Consider the following 23,446-nt stretch of genomic DNA (forward strand, 5'->3'; position numbering starts at 1 on the left):
AACAGTTTTGTAGCTCCACCACCAAAGTATGGGTGCCATCAAATCAAATCATATCATATCATTTAAACTTATCGGCAGGTGTTAGAGAGCACAAATGAATAACAATCAAGAGGTCAAAAGGTCAGGACAATGTAAAAGTCTTAGCTTCAGAGGATCAGAAGTGGCTGTGTCTTCCATCCCCAATCAGCAGGCCTCGTTAGTCATGTGTGATGGAGGCAGACAGGAGAGATGGGTTGGACACCTCCTGCTGGGTTGCCTGCAAATTTCTATACAGACTGGTTAAAGATATTAGTTTGGGAGCAGACTGTGGAGTCAGCTTCATGGACCGCCACAGTCCACACAGCTAGCACACATGTTGACCTGATAAAGCAAAATATCAATCCTGGATCAGGAAAATCAAGGTTAGTAGGCACATTTGCGCACTTGTTCTGAAATGACTCTAGTCCCTTGATCCTATAGAGTTTATGAGAGCACAGGAGAGAAAACTGGAGAAGTAAAATCAGTCTATACCAAAGATTTGTCAGGATCAGATGTACACTTGACTTTCAGCATAGATAGACATAAAAAAAAAAAACACTGATTTTACATCGTTTTACTTATACCACATGATGCATATTTGAACTTTTTGGAGTTTTTCTTAGACACATTTGCTTGTACCCAAACATGATCAGTTTGGGCTTAAAACCTGGGGTTTTTGTTTTTTTGTTTTTTTTTCCTTTTGGCTTGGAGTCTGGTGATAAGAGTCAGGATTGCCTCCAGGCTGTTTACTGTGACCCCACTCACAAGCTACAAAGATCAGTTTAACAAAAGACTTAAAGTAAGTTAAAATAGTAGTTAAAAAGGCAAGTAATTTTTAAACCATGATGCTAGTTTTTACATGTTTTACCAACAGACAGACAGACAGACAGTTGAACACAAGCTTTGGGGTGTGCTTAGAATTATTTTTTTCTGAATTGGCCATGTAAGTTTTCTGGAATTCCAGTGGCAAAATGATATTATTTTGCCCATATTTTAGTACCACGTGGTCAGTTAGAAAACAAAAAACCTTTTTTAGGTCACCAATGCCCCCAATCAACAAGTTACTAAAGGAGCTCGCCTCTGTGGGGATGGGCCAGGCGTGTATTGGGAAGTAGATTTCACAGAAATTAAACCTGGAAAATTTGGATACAAATATTTGCTAGTTTTTGTAGACACCTTTTCAGGATGGGTTGAAGCCTATCCAACAAAGCATGAGACCGCAAATGTAGTGGCTAAGAAGATCCTGGAAGAAATCCTACCCAGGTATGGCTTCCCATCCACCACTGGGTCGGACAACGGATCGGCCTTGGTCTCAAAAGTAAGTCAGGGAATAGCCGCAGCACTGGGGGTGGATTGGAAATTGCATTGTGCTTATAGACCCCAGAGTTCAGGACAGGTAGAGAGAATGAATCGGACTCTAAAAGAGACCTTAACTAAATTGGCCTTAGAGACTGGTGCAGACTGGGTGTCACTCCTTCCTTTTTCTCTGCTTAGAGTAAGAAATCCTCCCTATCAGCTTGGCTTTACTCCTTTTGAAATAATGTATGGGTACCCCCCGCCCATTATCCCTAGCCTTCAGACTGAATTGCTTGCTGATTTGGATGATACTGAATTTTTGTGTAAACTTGATTACTTGCAGCTCATGCACAAGAATATGTAGCCACAACTTAAAGCATTATATGATTCTGCTTCTGTCCCTAACCCCCATTTATTCAGACCAGGGGACTGGGTGTTTGTCCAGAGGCATAACCCTAAATCTTTAGAACCACGGTGGAAGGGACCCTACGTGGTGCTACTGAATACTCCCACTGCCCTCAAGGTAGACAGCATAGCCACTTGGGTCCATTACTCCCACACCAGGCCAGCTGACCCCTTTGCCCTGGATGAAGACTACTGTGGTGGAACATGGGAGGTCTCCCAGTACCTGACTCAGCCGCTTCACCTTCGCCTCAAGAATAGAAAGTTAGACTGAATATTGCTATAATTTTCTTTTTGCCTTCTTTCCTTGCTACCCTGGCTAATGTTGATGCTATTTTGGCAGCTCACTCCAAAGTGGGGTGACTCCCCTTATTTTAGCAACTAGCAGGAGTCCTGTAAAGTCCCATGCAAGCAAGAAGGCATTAGTAGTTTTGGGCTTGCTCAGGAATACGGGTATAGCCACCCGACCCTTAGAGCACAGCTGAGAAGTTTATGTATTATTATTTTGTTGCTGACATTTGGATCTTAAACACTATACAGCTAATGGTAAGTCTGTATAGCTGAAAGTTAATTTCTAGTTTGAACTAATCCTGCAGTCCCTTGGTAAAGTAGACTAAGGTTATAGGTTCCTGGCTAGGTAAGGTCAACATCCCTGAGTCAGCCTGAAGAAGCTACAGAAGATGGATGATCTTCACCCATCAGCCCCCCTTTAAAACCAAGGGACCAGAGTTGTTTTTGGTTACTACTTTAGGCCCTATTGGCCCATGCCATATCTCTATATCATCCCCTAGACATGCAAGCCATTGAAATGGACAGAATGGAGCCATGATTGGCTCCCAAGGTACCAAAGAGAAAAGGGGGAAAATGAAGAGCCAGACTAAAGCCATTTTGAAGTCAGGCCCCACTTTACCACGCGAACCTGAGATAAGCAGGTCTTGTGAGCAAAGCCAGGACAAGCTTATTAGGGCCCAGCCGGTCAAGAACTCTAACCACTGGGAATGCTTAACTCTAACCGCCCCCAGAATGCCTCGAGCCCTGTGCCTCGAGCCTGAGCCAATCAGATTTGTCCCTGTGTCCTAATCCTGCTTGCTTGAACACCTGATGGCTGCAACTTTGTTTTTTGCCTTTATAAGCCCTGTGCAATCGCAGCTCGGGGCTTCCTCCTAACCTCCGCTGTGTGGATGGGTAGGACGAAGCCTGAGTTGCAGCTTGCTTGAATAAAGCCTTGCCTTGCTTTTGCATTTCGGAACATCTGAGTCTCGGTGGCCTTCTTGGTGGTCTTCTTGCGACTTGGCATAACAGTCTAAACCTATGCTTTGAAGCATGAAACTCAGCACCCTAAGTGCCGGATCATCATGCTGAGTTTGAGATTGCCCCATCTTTTCTGGGGATACCTTTACCTCTCAGAACTCGCTTGACTTGGCTAGCCAATAGCCTAAACCTACGCTTCTAAACCTACGCTTCCTTGTGCCCCACACTGGGTGTCAGTTGTCGGAGTCTTTAGCCCCCCAGCACTCTCCTGACCTGGGAGAGAGATGGGGAAGCACACCCGACTGGGGTAGGCCAAGAAAGGAGAAGGGTCGACGGAGCACCCGCACCCAGCCACCCTTCACTAGAGGACAATCAGACACATCCAGGAGAATGTATTGCGCACGTCTTGCTTTATTGAAATAAACTCCGCTCTTAAATAGGTCAGAGAGCGGCAGGAAGGGGAGGGGTGTACGCGCTCCTATCTAGGGACTGTGAAGGGAGGCCTGAGCTGTCTGTCAAGGGTAGAGGGCTGAGGAACCAATCCTAAGAGGCGGCCTAATTCTACGTAGGACCGCCTCCGTATTCACCACCAGGCGCCATCTTGGCCACACGTGGTCCCAAGGCTGGGAGGCGTGGCCAGCTAGAACCGCCTTTCTGGGTTGTGGCGTAACAGCCACACATGGCCCCAGAGCTGGGAAACAGGCGGGGCCAGCTGGGACTTCCTCTTTCTGACACAAGGCATTCGGGTATGCCCCACATACTGCAATCAATTTTATTTAATATTAGTAATGATACCTAGTCATTCACGATGTCTAATTTATACACTAAATTTTACACTTAGTATGTGTGTGTAAGAAAATAAAGAATACACAGGATTCTGTACCATCTACGCTTTCTGGAATGCACTGTGGTGGGAGAGAGTGTCTCTTCTACTTGCTTTTTTTTTACTTTCTACATATTTCTTTCTACTTAATTCTTCTTTATTTTTACTCCACTAGTTAAATGTTATCTTTAAGCATATAATGGCACAATATGCATAAGACATTTGCATAACTTATTGATAACGAACTGATGCATTTCATAAGATGGAAGGTTCTGATGGACAGTGGGGGTACAAATCTATAACTCTGGCCTTTCAAGAGACTGAGATCTGAGTGTCATGTTTTGGTGCCAGTGCAAGAAGATAGCTATCACTAATTCACCACCAAAAAACTGGAAATGGAAATAGGTGTGGTAAAGCACTAGCAAAATGCCTAGTAAAAGCCCTAGGCCCTGAGTTCAAACTCCAGTACCAGTACAAACACATGCATGCAAACCTTAGAAAGTTGAGTGCACAAAGTTAAATATTTTATTGATTATTTAATAAGGAAAAACATTACTAATATCACAAGGACATCAGTCATTTGCTTCCCTTTCAAGTGTATATATACAAAACAATTTAGAGTACTGTTAATTTTTATGTCCTAAATGTGTAATTCTAGCAAAGTTCACATGGTACAATGATTCATTTAGAAAATATTAGAGCAACTGTTATGGGGTTTGAGGGAGGGAATTCCCCATCCCTCCAAGAGTCCAGCACTCAGAGACAGTCTCAAGCAAAAAGATGATAAAAAGATGGCTTTATTGGGGAAAAAAAAGCGAACTGACAGCCAGGGACGTGGCCCAGACTCTGGAACTGAATCCAAGAGCACTGGGCTCTGCTCCGGGTCAGGTTATAAAAGCAAATGCCACATGGTCAAGCCTGCCACACACAGGTGACCAATGAGGTTACAACATTTACAGAGCATGCCAGGTCACATGCAGGTGGCCAATGGAGTTACAGTCTGCCACCTAGTATCTGTTTGAAGCAAGCTATCATTCTAGTTAGAATTGGCACACAAATTTTGGCACTCAAATTTGGTGGGTCCCCAAATGTTGCAGACAGATATGCCTACTCATGGGTGGGGCAGGGGGAGAGGCTGCTTCTTGATGAGAGGGCTCAGGTTTGCTATTGTTAACTTGGAACATTCCTCAACTCATGTGGTCAAGCACTTTACACAATCTTATAACAGCCAAGGGAATTTCACTGGATCATCCCTGGATTCTGAGCAAACAGTGCACACTCCCAACCCTGAGGCTCAGGGTGGGGGTGGGGGAGTGGGGAGAGAGATCTTAGTGAAGATGGAGCTAGCCCCTGCTCTCTTTAGCTAATCTGAGATGAAGTCACTTTGACTCCCTTCAACAGTAAAAAACAGAACACAAATACACATTCCTATTCTACCCCTATTTGACACTCTCGTTTTCTATTTACTAGTAACCATGGAACTGAATTTTCTATTTATTACTTTCAGATGTACTTTTATTACACATAAATAACTTCACAATTTAATTTCCATTTTCTAACTTTAAATAGTTTACCACTGTATAGATCCTTAGGAAATTGTTTCTTTACATAACATTTCATTTTACTTCCAGACTGACCGCATATAGGTCAAGTTTGTACATTTTTAATTGTGTTTAATATTTAAGCATATAAAACACTAAACAATTTGTTTATTATGTGCATATATGAAAATATCATATTGACTTCCACCAAACATACTCACATGCACCAATAAAAAGATAAGAAAAAGATATTTTTATTTTCCTGTTGATTAATACTTAAAACTCCTACATCGTTTTGAAGCTTAAAATAGTATTTGAATTAGCACTAAGTCATTATTCAAATGTTCTAGATTCTTCACAGCATTTAATTAGAAGAGGAATTTGAAGGACCATTGGTTTGAGTGTATTTAGTTTTGTTTTATATTATCAAATTGTTCTTCTGCATGATTATTTTGATTTTCACACTCCCAAGCAATAAATGACACTTTTAGTAACATGCAGGCTTTTAATTTTCCAAGAACCACTTGATGAAATAAACTTTTATTTTTTTTTTTTTAAATTTTAGTTGATATTCAGTAGTAACTACTAAATCACCATGCATCTGCTAAAGCCGGGCACCTACAGATGACATTAGTGTGTGTATTGTGTTTCCTGTTTGTTCATTTCTTTTCTTAATTATCTCCTCTCTGCCATTCTTTTCCTAATTATTGGAAGTATTTTATGGATTCTGAATTACATTTTTCATTGATAAGCTATAGGAGCCATTATAAAAATCCTCTATTCCAAGTGAGCTCTTCTTTCTTCTCTGTCTGCTGAGGTGAACTTCCAATGAAGGTGTTACCCACACGGAGGGCAAGGTGAGCACACCTGAGGGAGAAAGTCTCAAAGAAACCTCCAATCAGTGAACATGACTGCTCTGGAAAATACTTTTCTCCGCTGCTTTGCCCCTTTACTGAGGGGATTGCTAGAGCTAGTTCTCCCTTCACACATACTCAAGCAGTTGTCTGAGTTTCAGATGCCTAACCCACATGTGGCTGAGTTGACTTCATTCAGAAAAAAAGTAAATCATTTAGGTACTGAGTAGTAAGTTTTATGTATGACGATATTGCTGGTAGCAGCCTGTTAACTCACTCTTCTATCTTATTATCTTTCAGAATTCGAAAGAAATGAAACTCCAAGTTCTTGATTTTTGGAGCTGTGTTTGCTTCAACATCAGCTATGCAAAGAAGACAGACATCGTTTTGTTTTGCCTCTGTGGCTTTCCAAGTTCAAAGGGCACTTTTTCCACACTCTTGTTCTATCAGTATAAATAAACGTTGAACTATATTTCCAGGATCTCCAGTGGTGACTCTGATTTTAATGCATGCATTTGAGTATTTACCAACAAACATTAACTCAATAAAATACATAATTATTTTCAATGGCAAACTTACTTATATCCTACTTTTTATCAATGATAAAGAAGAAAAAGTTATTATTGCTATTCTCTGCCAATTATATCTTCATAATTTCAGTGCATTATCAATTTCAAATCTAAGACTTGCTTGCTGCTGGCCAATTTTAATACCTGAACTAAGGCAAAATAGCTTACATTCTATTTTGTTTATGTATGTATTTATACCAAGTCCTCAGTTTATTTTTGCTCTAGGTGTAAAAGTTTCAATGATAATTGTGCTTCAATTAACAGAAAATAGTTTTTGCTTTTCCCATAAAGCATTTATGAACAATTATTAATACGGTTATGTTATCTTGTTATAATTTGAATATTGAAAGAGATAAGCCCAGGACAAATGAGCAATGTCTTACTCACTTGGAAAATATTCTTAAAAAAGATATGAACAGTGTACTCTAGCAGCTACTTCCATATATGTATAATCATGATTAGCCATAAAGAGTAGTTATATGATACCTTTTTTAACTGGACTTTACTTTAAGGAAAATCAATTTCCATTGCATAACTTTGTATTGCATAACTTCACTACTGACATAATAAGTCTATAATCCTTTTAGTGGTTTTAATCACATATTAGAAACTTCTCTCTCTCTGTATATATATATATGTATATATATACATATATATATATATATGAACTTTTGTTATATCTGTACCTATTTTATTTTCCAGGTTACTATTCCCATGCACAAATAAGATGATTTAATAATTACGTTAGTGACATGGTTGTACAGGTAAGGAAATCACTCTGTAAAAGTAAGTGTTTATACCTAATGACTGTAATCAATCATGGATTTTATGTTTTTCCCATAGTCCTCAAAATGATACTCATTCTTTATTTACAACATGACTTGAATTTCATTTGTATCAACAAATGTCCTCTCTAGGTAATTACCATTTACAACTGTAGGTATCTTTACTCATTTGTATCTTTAAAGATTAACTATTCTTCTAAAGTTACTTACTGTACAGAGACATAATACTGCCAAAGGGACACAGATATAATATTAACACTGACCAGAAAGAATGTGAACTTAATGATTTTTTTCCTTATAAGACCTCAAAATTAGATAGATTTTTACCTTCAATTCCGGGACACCCATTTGGTTGATGTGGAGAAAATAAGTATCTATACTATCTCATAGTGCAAGGCTTCAAAACTAAAAATGGGGTCAAAAAGCACTATGTCTTCTCGACACCATCCCCTCAGCTCCTACGAAATCATGTTTGCTGCTCTCTTTGCCATACTAATGGTGATCTCTGCTGCATTAATTGCAATGTCCTGGGTCACAATTGAAGAATCAGAAAAAGGTAAGTCATGCATTTGGCTCAACTGAAGGTGTTTCGACTCAGTGATCCTGGAATCACAGGATTCCTTACTCTGGCTTCATCACAAGGTATTTTTGTTTCATTGTGTGCCTCTCTGTGCTTCCCTTTATGCAATAGTGGTATGGAATTTGAAACTTTATCCAGAATGTGAGCATAAGATTAAAGGGGTATTTTTTAACTGTTTTAAATGAAACATGTTGTGTTTCATTTCAGCAGATAACAATAGAAGTTTCACAACTATAGGTTTATCCTATTAAATTTGAAATCATAAATATATTTAAGCCATTTAACACATGTTCACTAGACAAGTTGTAAATATGACAGTTAATGAAATCTTATTACTTATTTTTATAGGACAATAGCTTTCTTCTCTTATTAGTTCAGTTTTGACTGTGGCTCTGTAAATCAGTGGGAATGTAAATCTCATTCTGTCTCAGTGGACCTTATGATAAAAAATTAAGCTAGTGCTATTCATTTGTGTCATCTGTTTTTCAAAACATTCAAATGAAATATGTTGACATAAAAAGCTTTTGACTGGTACTACATTTTATATGAGAGGAATCTGAGAAAAAGAAAAATTAATGGGCAATTTACTTATGTTTTTATTGCTGATAGGTATTAGAAGTAGCATTCCAAACTGTATAATGCAGGCCTTATTTCTCACTTACTTATAGAATAAATACAATGGATTAAAAGCATATAAATAATATGAGTATCAACAGTTTATTTTTAAGGGAAATATTTCCATTTTTAATGATGAATTACATGTGGGCATATAAACATTTTATAAAATCACAGGTATAACATTTTACATGTCCATAATGTTAATTTTGCTAAGAAAATTCTCGGCTTTGGGGCAAGCAGGTTCAGGTTATTAAAATAATGTAAACACAATGTATTAAAGAAAGAAAAATACATGTGAATATTATATATGATTCTAGGAATAATCATACAATTTCATTTAAGTGGTAAAAAATCATACTGGTTTTATGAATATGCCATGAATGACTTCAAGAAGTTATATTCATTTAGGGGTCTGTAGTAATTTTGATACTCATTGAAGGTTTTAAAAGTTAGTTATTTTGAAAATAAATAGAAAAAGAAATGTATATGTGTTTTAATACAACTAAATCAGGAAAAACTAAATAACAAAAGGAATTTGAATTAAATCTATAAAAGAACACCAGTGAACACAGGATATACTGCAGTGATATCATTGTATATAATTTTCGTTACTTGGAAATCATTGCAATTTTTTAAAAATTTACAAAACATGTACTGCTTCCTCCATAGAGATCACCTAACTCTCCTCAGTGTCAGTATCTTACATATCCATAATAACTGAGAAATTAACTTTGATGAAATGTTGGTATTGGCTCAACCATGCTCGATTTCCTTCTGCTATCTTTGCTCAGAAAGCCAGGCAGTCTCCTACATAGGATTTGCTCAGGTCATTCCCTGCTCCTCCAGTCAACGACAGCCCTTCATTTTCTATATTTAACTGTGGAAATTTAAATGCAAGCTGAGTTTTTTAAAAAGTGATATAAATTGCAAAAACTTACATCAGTTAACCAAAGGTAACTCACATAAATCCAAGTTCATTGTTTGTACCACTAGTCTGAATTACTTCTGGCTTCAGAGCTTGGTTACTTAATAGACAGATCTTGGATTACGGAGTCAGCCATTGTGGTTCAAATTCCAAATCTCTTAGCTAAAGCAATTCATATCTGTGGAAATCCTCTTAGTCATTCTAATTCCCAATTTCTCCACTGTGGAAAAGAAGAGCCCTCATATAGTTATCTCATGTCACTGTAAGGGTTTTTTTGTTTGTTTGTTTGTTTTTTTTTTTTGGCCAGTCCTGGGCCTTGGACTCAGGGCCTGAGCACTGTCCCTGGCTTCTTTTTGCTCAAGGCTAGCACTCTGCCACTTGAGCCACAGCGCCCCTTCTGGCCGTTTTCTGTATATGTGGTGCTGGGGAATCGAACCCAGGGCCTCATGTATACGAGGCAAGCTCTCTTGCCACTAGGCCATATCCCCAGCCCACTGTAAGGGTTTTATGTGTCAATTATTACATTTACTACTGATTTCACCATTATGTGCATTTCAGTGCAAGCTATTTATTTTCAATATATAACAAATAAAATAGTCTGAAGATTATATAATTCATTCATTGTTTCTTTACTTTTTCTTATTCAAATAATATAGTTTCCTTAGTGCTCTCAGTAACTCTGTCAATAAAGACAGTCACCATCTCATGCCAAAAGTCATGTATGCCAATGTTATAATTACAAGAGTGTAAGAAGTAGCTTCAAAGCATAGTTTCACAGCAATACACACACTGGAATCTTCACAGCAATCATATGTAGAAAACCAGCTGTGTCCCTGGGTGCTTGGGGCTCAAGAAGTATCTAAAAACAACTACACAACTTTTAATGGCCAATTTCTCACCATGTTGTTCTGATTCAGATCCTGTCATTGGGAGAGTCTGATTAGTCCCTGTGTCATCCAAAAGGATTCTCAATTTAAGAAAACTAGGAGGAAGTGTATAATGTGGATTATATTTTAAATAAAACAAAAAGAAATAATGGGGAAGAAGTGCAATATATTTTTAAATCTTTTAAAACAACCAAAAAGTGAAAAACAAACATACAAGCAAAAAGGATGAGAGATGGGTAGCCAACTGATTTCAAAACAAGAACACTACAAAGAAAATCAAGAGCCACTATAAAAATCAATGTATCAAGCAAGAACTTCACTTCTGTGTTCTAAGCCAGAGTTTACCTATGGTATCTTATTCATAATTTACTGTGTGATTTCTAATTCATTTCTCTTGACACAGAATTTGGAAAAAGTCATGAAGCAAGAGGGACACTTAAGATAACATCTGGAGCTACATATAATCCTAATTTGCAAGATGAACTCTCACTGGATTTCAAAGTACTTGCTTTTGACCTTCAGCAAATGGTAGGGGTTCTCTCCATTCAGTAGGTTTAAAATTTTATAAGCTATTTTTATTAACTTCTTGCCAAAAGATATATCTATTCCATTTTCCCACTATGAAAAATACACTAAATAAATGTAACATGATCAAGGTTTTAAAATATGTGAAGTCCCAACACTATGAAGAAAATTGCCCATTTCTAAGGAAAACATTAAGATTGTCTGAGCTTTCTATAAATATTTTAAAATAAGTAGAACTCTTACATTTAATTATTTTCAACTTTTTTTAGATAGACGATATCTTTCAATCAAGCAATCTGAAGGATAAATATAAAACTTCAAGAGTTTTACGGTTTGAGTGAGTAGGATTAAAAAATCATTGATATTTGTAGAGTTATGAACTAGTATTTTTTCCAAATATGTAAATTAGATTCACTGTGTTCAAAGAAATTCTTCCTCATATTGTGAAGATATTGTGAGAACTGAGAAAACAACACAGGTAAACATTTATTTCACTAGCAAATAATAGTAATTATAGTAACTGATAGTATGCTCACATGTTTCTTTTAAGAAGAAATCATGAACAGACACATGGAGGGTGATGAAGTGAAAAATTTCCAACAGAGATACTGTTTAATTTGTTATGAACACATTGAAGAAGGTTGTTCATTATTAATAAAATAGCATCGTGTCTTCTAGCTTTATTATGAATCACAGAAGTAAAGGTACTAATTCACTTTTATACCTTGAAGGTGTAAGATTATGCTTAAGAAAATCAAGTGGTCACAAAAATGAATCACTCTTAGATTAGTAGAATATTGATATATTTAACAATGGAAACTTGAATCTAGAGTATGTATGTGAGTGTGTTTGTATGTGTATTTTATACATGTGTGAGTATGACTCTATGTGTGTATATGTGTATGTATGTGAAAGCAGTGAAAATCAAGACTAGAGTCCAGAAATTGTCACACTGGTGTTTTATTGTTTCCTAGTGATTATCGTCTCCTGTGCATGTCTAATTCTACTCATTTCCTAAACTGCCAGAGATTTTTGCAGGAAAATTCCATCCATTCCACCATCTTGTTTTTAAACTCTTGCTTTTAACCTTCATAGAATTGACACTAGCCTAATTGACCTAATTTTTTCCAGTCATTAAGAGTACTATTCTGTCCAAACTTGGTAGGAATTGACTTCTTTAACAGTAGCCTAATTGTAGCTTTAGTACAAGCTACAGAAAAGCTAGATAAAGTGAGGAGTCTACAGTGACCATAAAATTCATTTATTTGAGAGAGAGAGACAGAGACAGAGAGACAGAGACAAAGAGACTCTGTGTGTGTGTGTGTGTGTGTGTGTGTGTGTGTGTGTGTGTGTAGCAGAATGCCATAGACCAAGATTTAAGTGTCTATTTTGGTAGAATGAGAATTGTTAGCACGATTTCTTTTCTCTTCTATAATAATGACACCATGTTGTCATGATTTCTGCATCTGAGTCACTTAAAAATTAACTCAATTTTGATTTGATGCAAGCGATTTCTTTGCAGTTTCTGTAGTCTCCAGAAGTAAGGCTTTTTCTTACCTTCTGGAAATGGTCTTCAGCACTGTAAAGCAAGTTAATCTTAAAGTTCTATAAAAGATACATACATTAAAGTGAATGTAGAAGACAAAGTTAAAACCATTGCATAATGAGGAAAAGCAGAGTTATTTGAATTTGAAGTATTTTCCTTTATCTTCTAAAGTAGAAAACCAATTCATTCCAAAGATGAGGGGAAAGTAGGTACTTTATTTACAAAGTAAGAAAACCTGTCTTATGATTGGCTGTGAAAAATTGTCTCAAATATTTATTCTGTAAACACAGAATTAGATAAATGTTAATTTACTCATACATTCATTCTCTCATTTATTTATTACACACACATGCTTGTTTGGAATTAGATAATTAAATAGGTTTTGAGAATACACACTAAAAGAGTATGTTATCAAGGAGCTCAGATATTCATATTCAGACATTCTTTCTTGGGCTGACATATTTAGACCTATTTTGCTTTCTTTACTTTCTTTGATTTGTTGTTGTTAGTGGTAATAGGTAGTTTTTATTTAGATAAAAAGTTTTGATCATCTACCTATAAGGAAAACCTAAGAGTTAAGTGGAAAATATTTAAGAATCATTAATGTAGGTGAAGCTGTAGTGAACCTATAATGACAAATGTCTAAAATTCCTGCTATGAGTAATTTAAAATACTACTAGGGAGATATGAAAGCCAAGAAATGCTATGTTCCCAGGCCATAAACTACTAATTGTATAAACAGGTTATGTAAATGTGCAAGGGAAAAACATCTTTAACGCTGATGTAGTCTTGTGTTGGCTTGACTGCTTTGGGCAGCAACATTCGTAGTCTCAAAAGGAAGATAGTTTAACTTCTGCAAGAAATGAAGAGTCATACTGTGTAAAATGTATTCTCTCATAAATATCTGACAACAAAATAGGAATCTATTTTCAATGTCTTATGAGTACTCTGAACACTACTTTTTAAGTCATCATAGGTACTGCCATATATTTTTTATTTTATGATTCTAAAAACCAGAAAAAAATTCTTTGTATTTTTTCTATCAAGTCTGTGTTTCTCACTTACTGATCCTCGTGGTAGCTAGTAAAGTTTTAGAGAACATGCTTTAAAATTAAAGCTATTAAGAATTAGAGGGCTGGGGATATAGCCTAGTGGCAAGAGTGCCTGCCTTGGATACACGAGGCCCTAGGTTCCATTCCCCAGCACCACATATACAGAAAACGGCCAGAAGCGGCGCTGTGGCTCAAGTGGCAGAGTGCTAGCCTTGAGCGGGAAGAAGCCAGGGACAGTGCTCAGGCCCTGAGTCCAAGGCCCAGGACTGGCCAAAAAAAAAAAAAAAAAAAAGAATTAGAATTAAATAATTTAGAGACTAGGTTTCTTTTCTCGGTCTTTATGTATCTCGGTCAACTGTGAGCTAATATTCCATCTTAGAAATGCACTCTGCCTTCTATTTCCTGACCCTGTATAGGACAGCCATCCTCCATTACACCTCTACTATCTCTTGAGACCCAATCTGTGTCACCTCTCATGTGATGCTTAGCTGACCTTCTACTCTGAATTAGCCCTTGGCTCCTCTGATTTTTTCTTTTTAGTACATGACACAAATACATAACGAATAATGCTTGAAATGTAATGCAGTTGTGTGTTTGCCTCTCTCCTATGCTGTTTGGGACCATGCCTGCAGTGTCTATCTCCAGAATTTCACTAATAGTGTTTGCCTTATAGTATTCGCTCTATAAAGATCCATGAAATGACTGAGGGTTTTTAAGTATCCATTGTTCAATTGGAAACATAATGAAAAAAGTGGCAAGTTTTCACTTTTTGTGCAAAAATGTGGATTTACACATTTTGTCCCCCCCCCCCCAATACCTCCTTACCTACCAAGTATTCTATTATTCTTTATAAATCCCATATTCTTGAAACCTTAATCTTACCACCTGGCCCTACAAGTACGTAGTGTCTTCACTTCTCCTTTATGGCCCAAAGGTTTATATCTTTTTCCAGAATTTGTTATCCTTCAGTCCCTTTAATTGCTCGCACATCAGCTCTTGAATGAGACATAAAAGATAATGGGATGGATTCATTTTTTTTGCCTTTTTCAAGGTGTTATTTAAAAAAAACATTGGATCAATATTAGTTCTATGTGTATAAAATCATACATGTAAGGTTGGATTGTTTTGTTTCCTTTGATTTATTTATTTTTGGTCCAATTTGAGCTATATCCGATCATGGAATGAGTGGAACAATTTTTTTCATTTGTAGATCTGTCAAGGACTGATTCTGTAGAGCTACATTAAAATATCAATCATATTTATTTTTGAAAAGCTTTACTTAGGCAGATATCCCAGATATCTCTCTCTCCTTCATTGGTCTGTGGCCCAGTGACATCTACACAAAGCAAACTGGGTTATGTCCTGCAGAATTTATCAGTTAAATACATTCTTGTTTGTTTTTTGTGGGGCTCTTCAGGTTCATATATGTATAGAACATTTTGGATGACTTCATTTTTACTAGGTAGGTAATTCGGTGAACATGGACTTTTATAGTATGAGATTAAAACGCTTGAGACTAAATGCTCTCTGAATTAAAAGAGTTTCATTGCACTGATACTGATGCTATGGAGAAAGGTACTCTGTCTTCATACAAATTCTGCAACTATTCACAGCAGAGTATGCTAGTTAGTTCTTGTCTGTTGAATAAATTCATAAGAGAAATAGTTTAAAGGAGGAATGTCTATTTAGACTTCGGGTTTCACAGATTTCAAGTGTAGTTAGATAGTCTCATGGCTTTAGGCCTGACTTCACAGTGAACATGGCTTCTTTTTAAGTGGAATTCCCAGCCATAGGACATAAATACTTCTGGGTTGAAGACTGCTGCACCTTATGAACTTTTGAGCTTCCTGTATGAATTACTTCAATTACTACACTTCGTTGCTATTAGTCCAAGACCCTATGTAGACTTGGTGAATGGTTTAAAAATTGAATAGAAAGCTCTCTTCTCCTGTCAGACAAATCTCTTTTCCAAATGCCATCCTGATGGAAGTGATAAATATAAGTTAATGAGTTCCTCATAGGAAGGACTATGTCAACTCCAAAATATTAATTCCATTTATATGTCCCAGTAGCACCTGAAGTAAATGTTATTTTTTCCATCCTTCTTGTACACCAGACCACAATACTTCTGAAAGGGCAAAGTAGTTCAGCACTAGTCAGGATATACTTTACTAATGCCTGTGTCACAGTCAACAAGGTCCTGGATCAGCAGAATTTACTCTTTCCTATCTATCCAATTTTAATAAGATGAACACTGTTTTGGTATGCTAATCCCATAATTATCCATCAATTTTCTTCAATCATTAACTTTGGAACTGAAATTTATGTTGTAGAATTATTTGTTTATGTCATTGTGAATATGAAAGAGAAACAAAACATAAATTGTTAACCATAAACTTGGAGTATACAGTAGCTATAGATGGGAGGAAAACTTGACATGCAGGAAATTCAAGGAGAGGAGATATGCACTAGGAGGGGAACTTTATGCCTCAGAATTGGTTGGTGTGGTTAATCCAGAAAGACTATTTACTTGGGGTTCTGCTGGTCTTCCGAGGATTTAAGTCGATGTTTTCCCAAGCAATTAAGAATATAGAGCAGTTTTTGACTGGTTTTAGCCTATTTGTATTAATTGATTAACCTCATTAACTCTTTCCTATTCTACTATTTAGCACTTGTTAATAGTACATCTTCAGTTTTTTCATATACATATGCCTGGTGTGTTAAGAAAACCCTAGATTGTTTTTAATATTTAGTAAGTAATATTTTATTTCTTTAGATCATAGAATCACTGCTTGAAATAGTAAATTATTTGAGCTGAGGAATTACTTCTTTCCTTTATAGCCACCTAGGAGGCCCGTATAGTGCCCAAACCATAATAAATATTTTATAATAATTCCAAAATACATTCTACATTTCATCAGTGTAGAGATATTTTCCCCAGGTGGTAGCTGAACAACTTTTAAGGTGGAAGAGAGTTTTTGAAAAATAGAATATAAAAGAATTTCATGAAAATGTCTGCATGACAAATTACAGGTTAGTACTTTGTGGGGCCTTTTCCAAAGGCAGGAAAAGAAATTTGAAATTAAGAGCAAGATTAAAGGAGAAATATTTAGGATTGTTTTTAATAATCACATATGAATAAAAATACTGAATAAAAGGTGGCACACTTATATTAAGCATTGTAATTTTATTTAAACTTCAATTTATGAAGAAAACAAAAATAACTGAGTATGTTTTATATAGTATTTTATGTATTTTGTGCATAGTATGTATTTTATATAATATATATCTTATAATAGACTTTGTTCTTATAATAGACTTAATTTATCAAAGTTAATTAAATTCACAAGTGTATATGCCCAAATAATAGTTCCCAGAATTTTTAAAAATTTTAATTTTTATTATCAAGGTGATGTATAGAGGGTTTACAGTTACATATGTAAAGTAGTGAGTACATTTCTTGTCAAACTTGTTACCTTCTTCCTCATTTTTCTCCCTCCTCCCCTCCTTCTTCCCCTACCACCCACTTCAGTTGTCCAGTTAATTTAAATGATATTGTCTTGTAAGTATTGTTGTTGCATTGGTTCACCCTTTATCCTTTGTCTCCCCATTTTTAATATTTTAAAATTAATCACTAAGCTATTTTTCTGGCTTTTAGCAAATATTTAATACCGACCCTTGCCACCTGCTACCTTGTGGTTGTGTGAATATGTGTATAGTCATTCTGCAAAAGAAGCGAATGGTTTGTTCTCCTTTGGGAATATTGTCTGTTCTGCTTTAAGGAACATGTTATGATTCAGAGAGCATTAACAGTTGACTTTTTAAATAAGTAGTTTACCCTCTGTGGCAATATGCGCTTTTGCTTGCCCTTTGAACACAGATAAGTCACAAAGTTAGGAGAGGAAGGATGTTTGTTTATTCAGCAAACTTAAAGGTTATCAATAGCATTAACGGAAAATGCAGATGAGAAGAATTTTGATTTCTTAAACTCAGGCTCTCTGTACAATGGTAGGATACTTGTTTAGAGGAAAAGAGAAAAAGAGAAGTGACAGAGCATAGAGAATCACAGAGAAAGAGAGACAGAGAGACAGAGAGAGAGACAGAGAACAGAGAAGCAGAGAAAGAGATAGAAAAAGGGAGGTGCAGCAAATTTGCACTCGCCTTAATAAACAATATCAATCTCACAGCAGCGGCAGAGATTGTAGTTAAACTACAAAAATAACCACCTCAGCTTTTTCATAAGGTGAACACATATGATTATTATGCTTTCTATGATGTCTTCCATGTATTTCCCCTATCTCAACACTTAGAAAAGACAGTATGAAGAATAAAACCATATATTTGAAATAGGATATGTAACTACTATCCTTGCAAAATATAAATTATTAAATGCTATGTATAATTCACAACTAAAAAATAATCTTTCATACAAATAAGTTTTAAGTCTGAGTATGAACTAATTTAGTTACTTTCAACTCATTGAAGGAAATTCCAGATTTTCACTTTCTGTGATCCAAATACTCTCTTACTCTCTACCTCAAATAAAATAAAATTAAATGTTGAGGGGCTGAGGATATGGCTTAGTGGTAGAGTGCTCACCTAGCATGCATGAAGCCCTGGGTTCGATTCCTCAGCACCACATAAACAGAAAAAGCTGGAAGTGTCACTGTGGGAGGTACAGTGCTAGCCTTGAGCAAAAAGAAGCCAGGGACAGTGCTCAGGCCCTGAGTCCAAGACCCATGACTGGCAAAATAATAATAATAATAATAATAATTGTTGACTCAAATTAAACATGCAGAAATTGCATAGAGAAGCTATTCTGTAACATAGAGGCAGTGAAAATTTTGATTTGAAAATTGAGGAAAAAATAGAAATTATGCCCACTCACTCCATTTTAACCATAAATTTTTTCTATGTTTAATAGTTTGTATTTTGGTTATTGAAGGTGATCATGGATATAATGTAAATGAAAAGAGAGGAGGAGGAGAAAGGAAAGGAGAAGAAGGAAAAGGATATAAATCTTGAAGACATTCAGGGAGAAAAATACTTTCCTTCTCTCTCTCATGAAAATATAGAGTAGTTATGTGACCTATATATATTTGGATATAAAAGTCTTATAATAGTTCATGATAATAAAATCTTGACTTGTCTCCAAAATAAAGTGCTATAGTATCTTTTTCATTTGACTAATAGCTCATAATATGTTGAAAGAAATTAAATTGTGGGTGAGAGGCTCAGAATTATGTAAAATTTTATCTGAAAGAAAGAGGCAAAAGTGTTTTAAAGTGTATAGCTCTAACTTATTCTGGGTCTCAATGTCATTATCACTAACATGAAAATGTTGTCCAGCAAGAAATACAATCTTCTCGCTTTTCGTAATCTTCTTTCAGCACCCATTGGATGAAACAGGAAAGTTGAAAGCCAGTTAATTATTTTCTTTTTTAAGTTTCAGTTAACATAAACAATGGGTATTTGTTTTCTGATATCACAAGAAATCTGGAGGTTTCTGTGGCACAATGACAGGACATAATCTGGGTAGAATCCTGGTGTCCTCTCTTCCTTCCATTCTTTTCTCTGTATCTTGTCAATTGTTGTTCACTTCATAGCCCCAAGAAGGGTCAAGTTATGTCAAGTATTTGTACACACAATAATATTCAACAATAAGAAAAGAAGTGATTCTCTGTAGCCTGTCTTTTGTTAGATGAGAAAACACTTCCTAGAAGTTTCCAGCAGACTTACCCTATATTCCATTGGTCAGGACTCTGTTCATGAGTAAAACCATGATTGACATGAGGAATGCTTAAAAATGTCAACTTTCCTTTAAAAAAATGGTGAGCTTTCCTCGATAAAATTCATGACTAGGCAACAAGGAAAAGTAAACAATTGTAGAAGACCACATGAAAAACTGTGACAAAATGTGTTCTTACTGAGGATAGAGAATCCATACATGTGACTGTCAGAAACTCTGAACTAGATATTAAATGGAGCCTTATCTTTTACAAGATGTGATTACTATGACATAAGCAAATAAACAGATAAACTAAATTTTAATCCAAAATTGATGACTTTAGAAAATTGATGGGCGTGAAGCATAAAATTATTATATCAAAGTACAAAGCTCATTATTTTTTAAATCAGCTGTATAGAAAGGAATATCTCCTATTGAACCAGGAATCTTAATCATTGTGACACAGCATAAATAAAGTATATCTTGCCTAGTGGAAATGCTATAGATTTTATCAATGCAAATGGAAGAAATATTTTAACATTGGCAAAATCCTGTATTTGAGAAGCTCATAACAGTCAAGTATCACTATCTTCAAGGTGATATTTGGAAAAGAAGAGAGGAAATCTACTCAATTTCCCAAGATCATAGGTTTTTGGAATAAAGGCAAAATTATATGAAAATACTTCAAGAAGGTGACTCTCAAGGTCATAAGGTGGGATCTAACTCAATGAATAATCTTTACCTCAAGAGTATTTATGTCTTCTAGCTTGGATTTGTACTTTAAAATAGTCATCTTGCGTATGCTCACATAGCATCTTTCCAATTACTCTGTTTTCACACTGTCACCTAAACTTAGAGAAAATAGGACTAAGTTGGCCTTATTATCAAAAGGACTTAGATATGACTGCTGTTTTTGGTCTTGTTTAGGTGTTCTTTATAGCCCAAGATATACAAAATCCATTCACATTCCATTCTTGGACTCAATTATTTATCTAGGGGCATTATATCTCATTTAACACCTGTTTTCTAATTTCCTTGTGATTGAAGTAGCTATTCTACATCATAGAGTATTAAAGCCTATAATTAGGGATCAGCAAAAATACAATGTAATATTTGATTCTCTTTGGTCAATCTACTAAGGACCAAGTTCAACCAAAATGCTGCCTGCTTCATGCAGGTGCACAATGAAGATCAGAGCTAAGGTTTGCCTTCCATGTGTTGTATCTTAGGACAGTATAAAGTTATTAGAAATGAACAGAAAAGAAAAAAAGGAAATGAAAACAAAAACAGCAAGAAAGAAAATAATAACACTTCTTGCTTCTGTCTTTGGGAGGATAAGGGGGAGCACATAAATGACGGGACAAAGAGTGAACAAATGCAGCAATAGTACTCGCAAAGTCCTATGATGAAAGTGAACTATACAACTTGTAGGCAAGGATGGGAGGGAAACCCTGGGAGACAGTGAGGGAAGAGGTGATTGTCCATAAAAAATGTACTTATTACCTGACTTGCATAACTATAACCCCTATGTACATCACCTTTACAATAATAATTAACTAATTAAATTTAAAATATAATAGAAATGAAGACAGGAAAGCAAAATTCTGTCCATTGACATTATCTTATATTTCTCATTATTTTTTAAATCAGCCGGAGAAACCCCAAATCTAGAGCCTTTGTTCCTTCTATATTGCAATAAAAACAAATCCCATGATATGATTTGACTGGTTGAATTGGACACAAGTGAATCTTGGGAACAGCAGGGCCAATGTGTGGGTCAGAAAACACAGATTGCAGTATTTCTTTGGAGTTTGTGTTCTTACAAAAGTATTTCATGTTTTACTCCTTTAACACCCAAGTGAAATAAAGACAATATGCATTATCTAGCATATTCACTTTCATCTTTCTTTAAATTGCAAATGAAATCATTGTGTAAAATGTATATTATAGATCAAGGGTTATACCACTTATACTAATGTAATGGGAGTTAACAAGGCGATCAATGGAAATTTTTAATCATATTTTACATGAACCGAGCACAAATCACTTGAAGATGGCTAACTTTTTCCTCTTATATCATCTTTTGCTTTGCAGAAATGGCAGCATTATAGTCCTATTTGACCTTTTTTTTGTTCAGTGGGTGTCAAATGAAAATGTAAAAGAAGAACTGATTCAAGGCATTGAAGCAAATAAATCCAGCCAACTGGTCACTTTCCATATTGATTTGAACAGCATTGATATCACAGGTATCTGTGAACATTATTTGATTTCCTTGAATCATTAAGCTATGAAATTAAGATTCTAGCAGTATAACCTGAGAATAGTGGGATCATCTTTGGCTTTAGGAACATATCTTATTGCCTGAGGTAACACATTTACATGAGAAAAGTAGAAATTGGAGAAACTATATTTAAAGAAAAGTATTACTGGGAAAAATTGTAAAATAGAAGATACCAAAAATGATTCTGAGAACGTTGACGTGTATAGGTGCTTGTGAGTCTGGTCCTGTCTTTTGCATTGGATCAAGAATACCCTGACTTTTTAGGAGACTTCTCTCAGAAAGCAATACTTATGACATTCTGAGCAATTCATAGATCTTATTAGGTTACAAATTCAAGTGGTTAAGCCAGTTGGAAAGATGAAAGAAAAAAAGGAAAGATCTAATCAAGTGGCCTCATTGCAGCTCCTAGCTTCTAAAAAAATTCATTTTTAAAATGGCAAATCATTTTTGCAAAGAGAATATACCAAAACAGAAGAGAATTGAAGTATCAAAAAATAACATCTCTTGATGTAGTTTCTCTATGAAGTGTCCTCTCAAAAGGTGTATGTCTTAAGAGCTTAGCACACAGCTGGTAGTGCTATAGAGCCCTGTTTGGATCATGAGAGCACTGGTTTCCTCAATGGTGTAGGGAGGAATTATTTATTGATAGCTAACTGGTCTATTAAGAAGTAGAGCAAAGCTGGCAAAACTAGGTCATTGGGGCATGTCTTTGAAGAATACAACTTCTCTGGTCACTTTTTCTCTCATTCATTTTCTCTCCTCTCATTTCCCAGTGTTATCACAGCCATAGAATGAATAGAAATGGCATGAGAGCAGACAAAATAAGGATCAAACATCAAACAGACCCTTTGAACAAATATTCTAACTGAACCCAATATTTTGTAATATACCTTAAACTTAGTGTTAATTCAATTTTACTTTATTCTAGCATCTTCAGTGAACTTCCCTACCATAATTCCTACAACAACCTCAGGTCAGTATTGACAACATTTCTTACTACATTGGTCACACTGATTTTTTTTTGCAATTATTGCATGGTGACAATTGAACTTCTATTAACATCAGATTTGTGTCATTCTATGCCTCTTTCTGATAGTTTTCATTTCAAAATCAAAACAAGCTTAGAATAATATAATGAATTAATAATATCACAGATGGTATAGATACATATGCCCAGGATAATCAGTTCTAAGTTCATTACTACTTTTGTATTTTAATTGTTATAGGTCGCAGGCAGGAGGAGTGTATGCATTTGTGTGTATGTGTAGCATACATATGGCAGTATTGATCAAACTTAGGCATTTATAAGATCACTAGTAATGAAAGAGTCTAAAAGCTTTTTAATGATGACTTTCAAAATGCATTGCAGTCTGTGGAAAGGAGAATGCAAAGCTAAATGTCAGTGGCTCTTTTTCAGTGGATCTCTCTAAATTCAAAGCTTATTAAGACTTATGACTTCACTTGGTATCAACAATCCTTCACCACTGTTCAACGAGTTCTCCTTCAAAAATTATCCAATATTTTTTGAATTTACCTTAGTTACTTTTCATGTAAAATTTTTCCCTAATAGTTTCTGCCAACCACCAAAACAATTGATATGTCCTTTCATCCCTCTAAAATTCAACATCACAGGTATTATGGATTATAAACAGTTTTCCAAATATTTTTGTGTCACCCTGAGTATCAACTTATGTATAATTATTTAAAAATGCAAATGGTTATGAAATAACAAAGAGATAATACTTTTGGAATCAATACATTTTCA

The 23,446-nt window shown here is 35.6% G+C and overlaps 1 protein-coding gene across 1 annotated transcript in view; it reads left to right on the forward strand.

The window, feature by feature from the left end:
- Positions 1–7,950: 7,950 nt before the first annotated feature.
- Tmprss15 (transmembrane serine protease 15) overlaps positions 7,951–23,446 on the forward strand; it is a 95,994-nt gene continuing 80,498 nt past the window's right edge. The window contains exons 1-5 of the mRNA XM_048345942.1: positions 7,951–8,095; positions 10,953–11,077; positions 11,344–11,411; positions 21,495–21,646; positions 22,610–22,654. Of these exons, the coding sequence (XP_048201899.1) occupies positions 7,951–8,095; positions 10,953–11,077; positions 11,344–11,411; positions 21,495–21,646; positions 22,610–22,654 (535 nt within the window). The remainder of the gene's footprint in view (positions 8,096–10,952; positions 11,078–11,343; positions 11,412–21,494; positions 21,647–22,609; positions 22,655–23,446) is intronic.

Source organism: Perognathus longimembris, chromosome 5 (genome assembly GCF_023159225.1).
Source record: "Perognathus longimembris pacificus isolate PPM17 chromosome 5, ASM2315922v1, whole genome shotgun sequence".
Classification (NCBI taxonomy): Eukaryota; Metazoa; Chordata; class Mammalia; order Rodentia; family Heteromyidae; genus Perognathus; species Perognathus longimembris.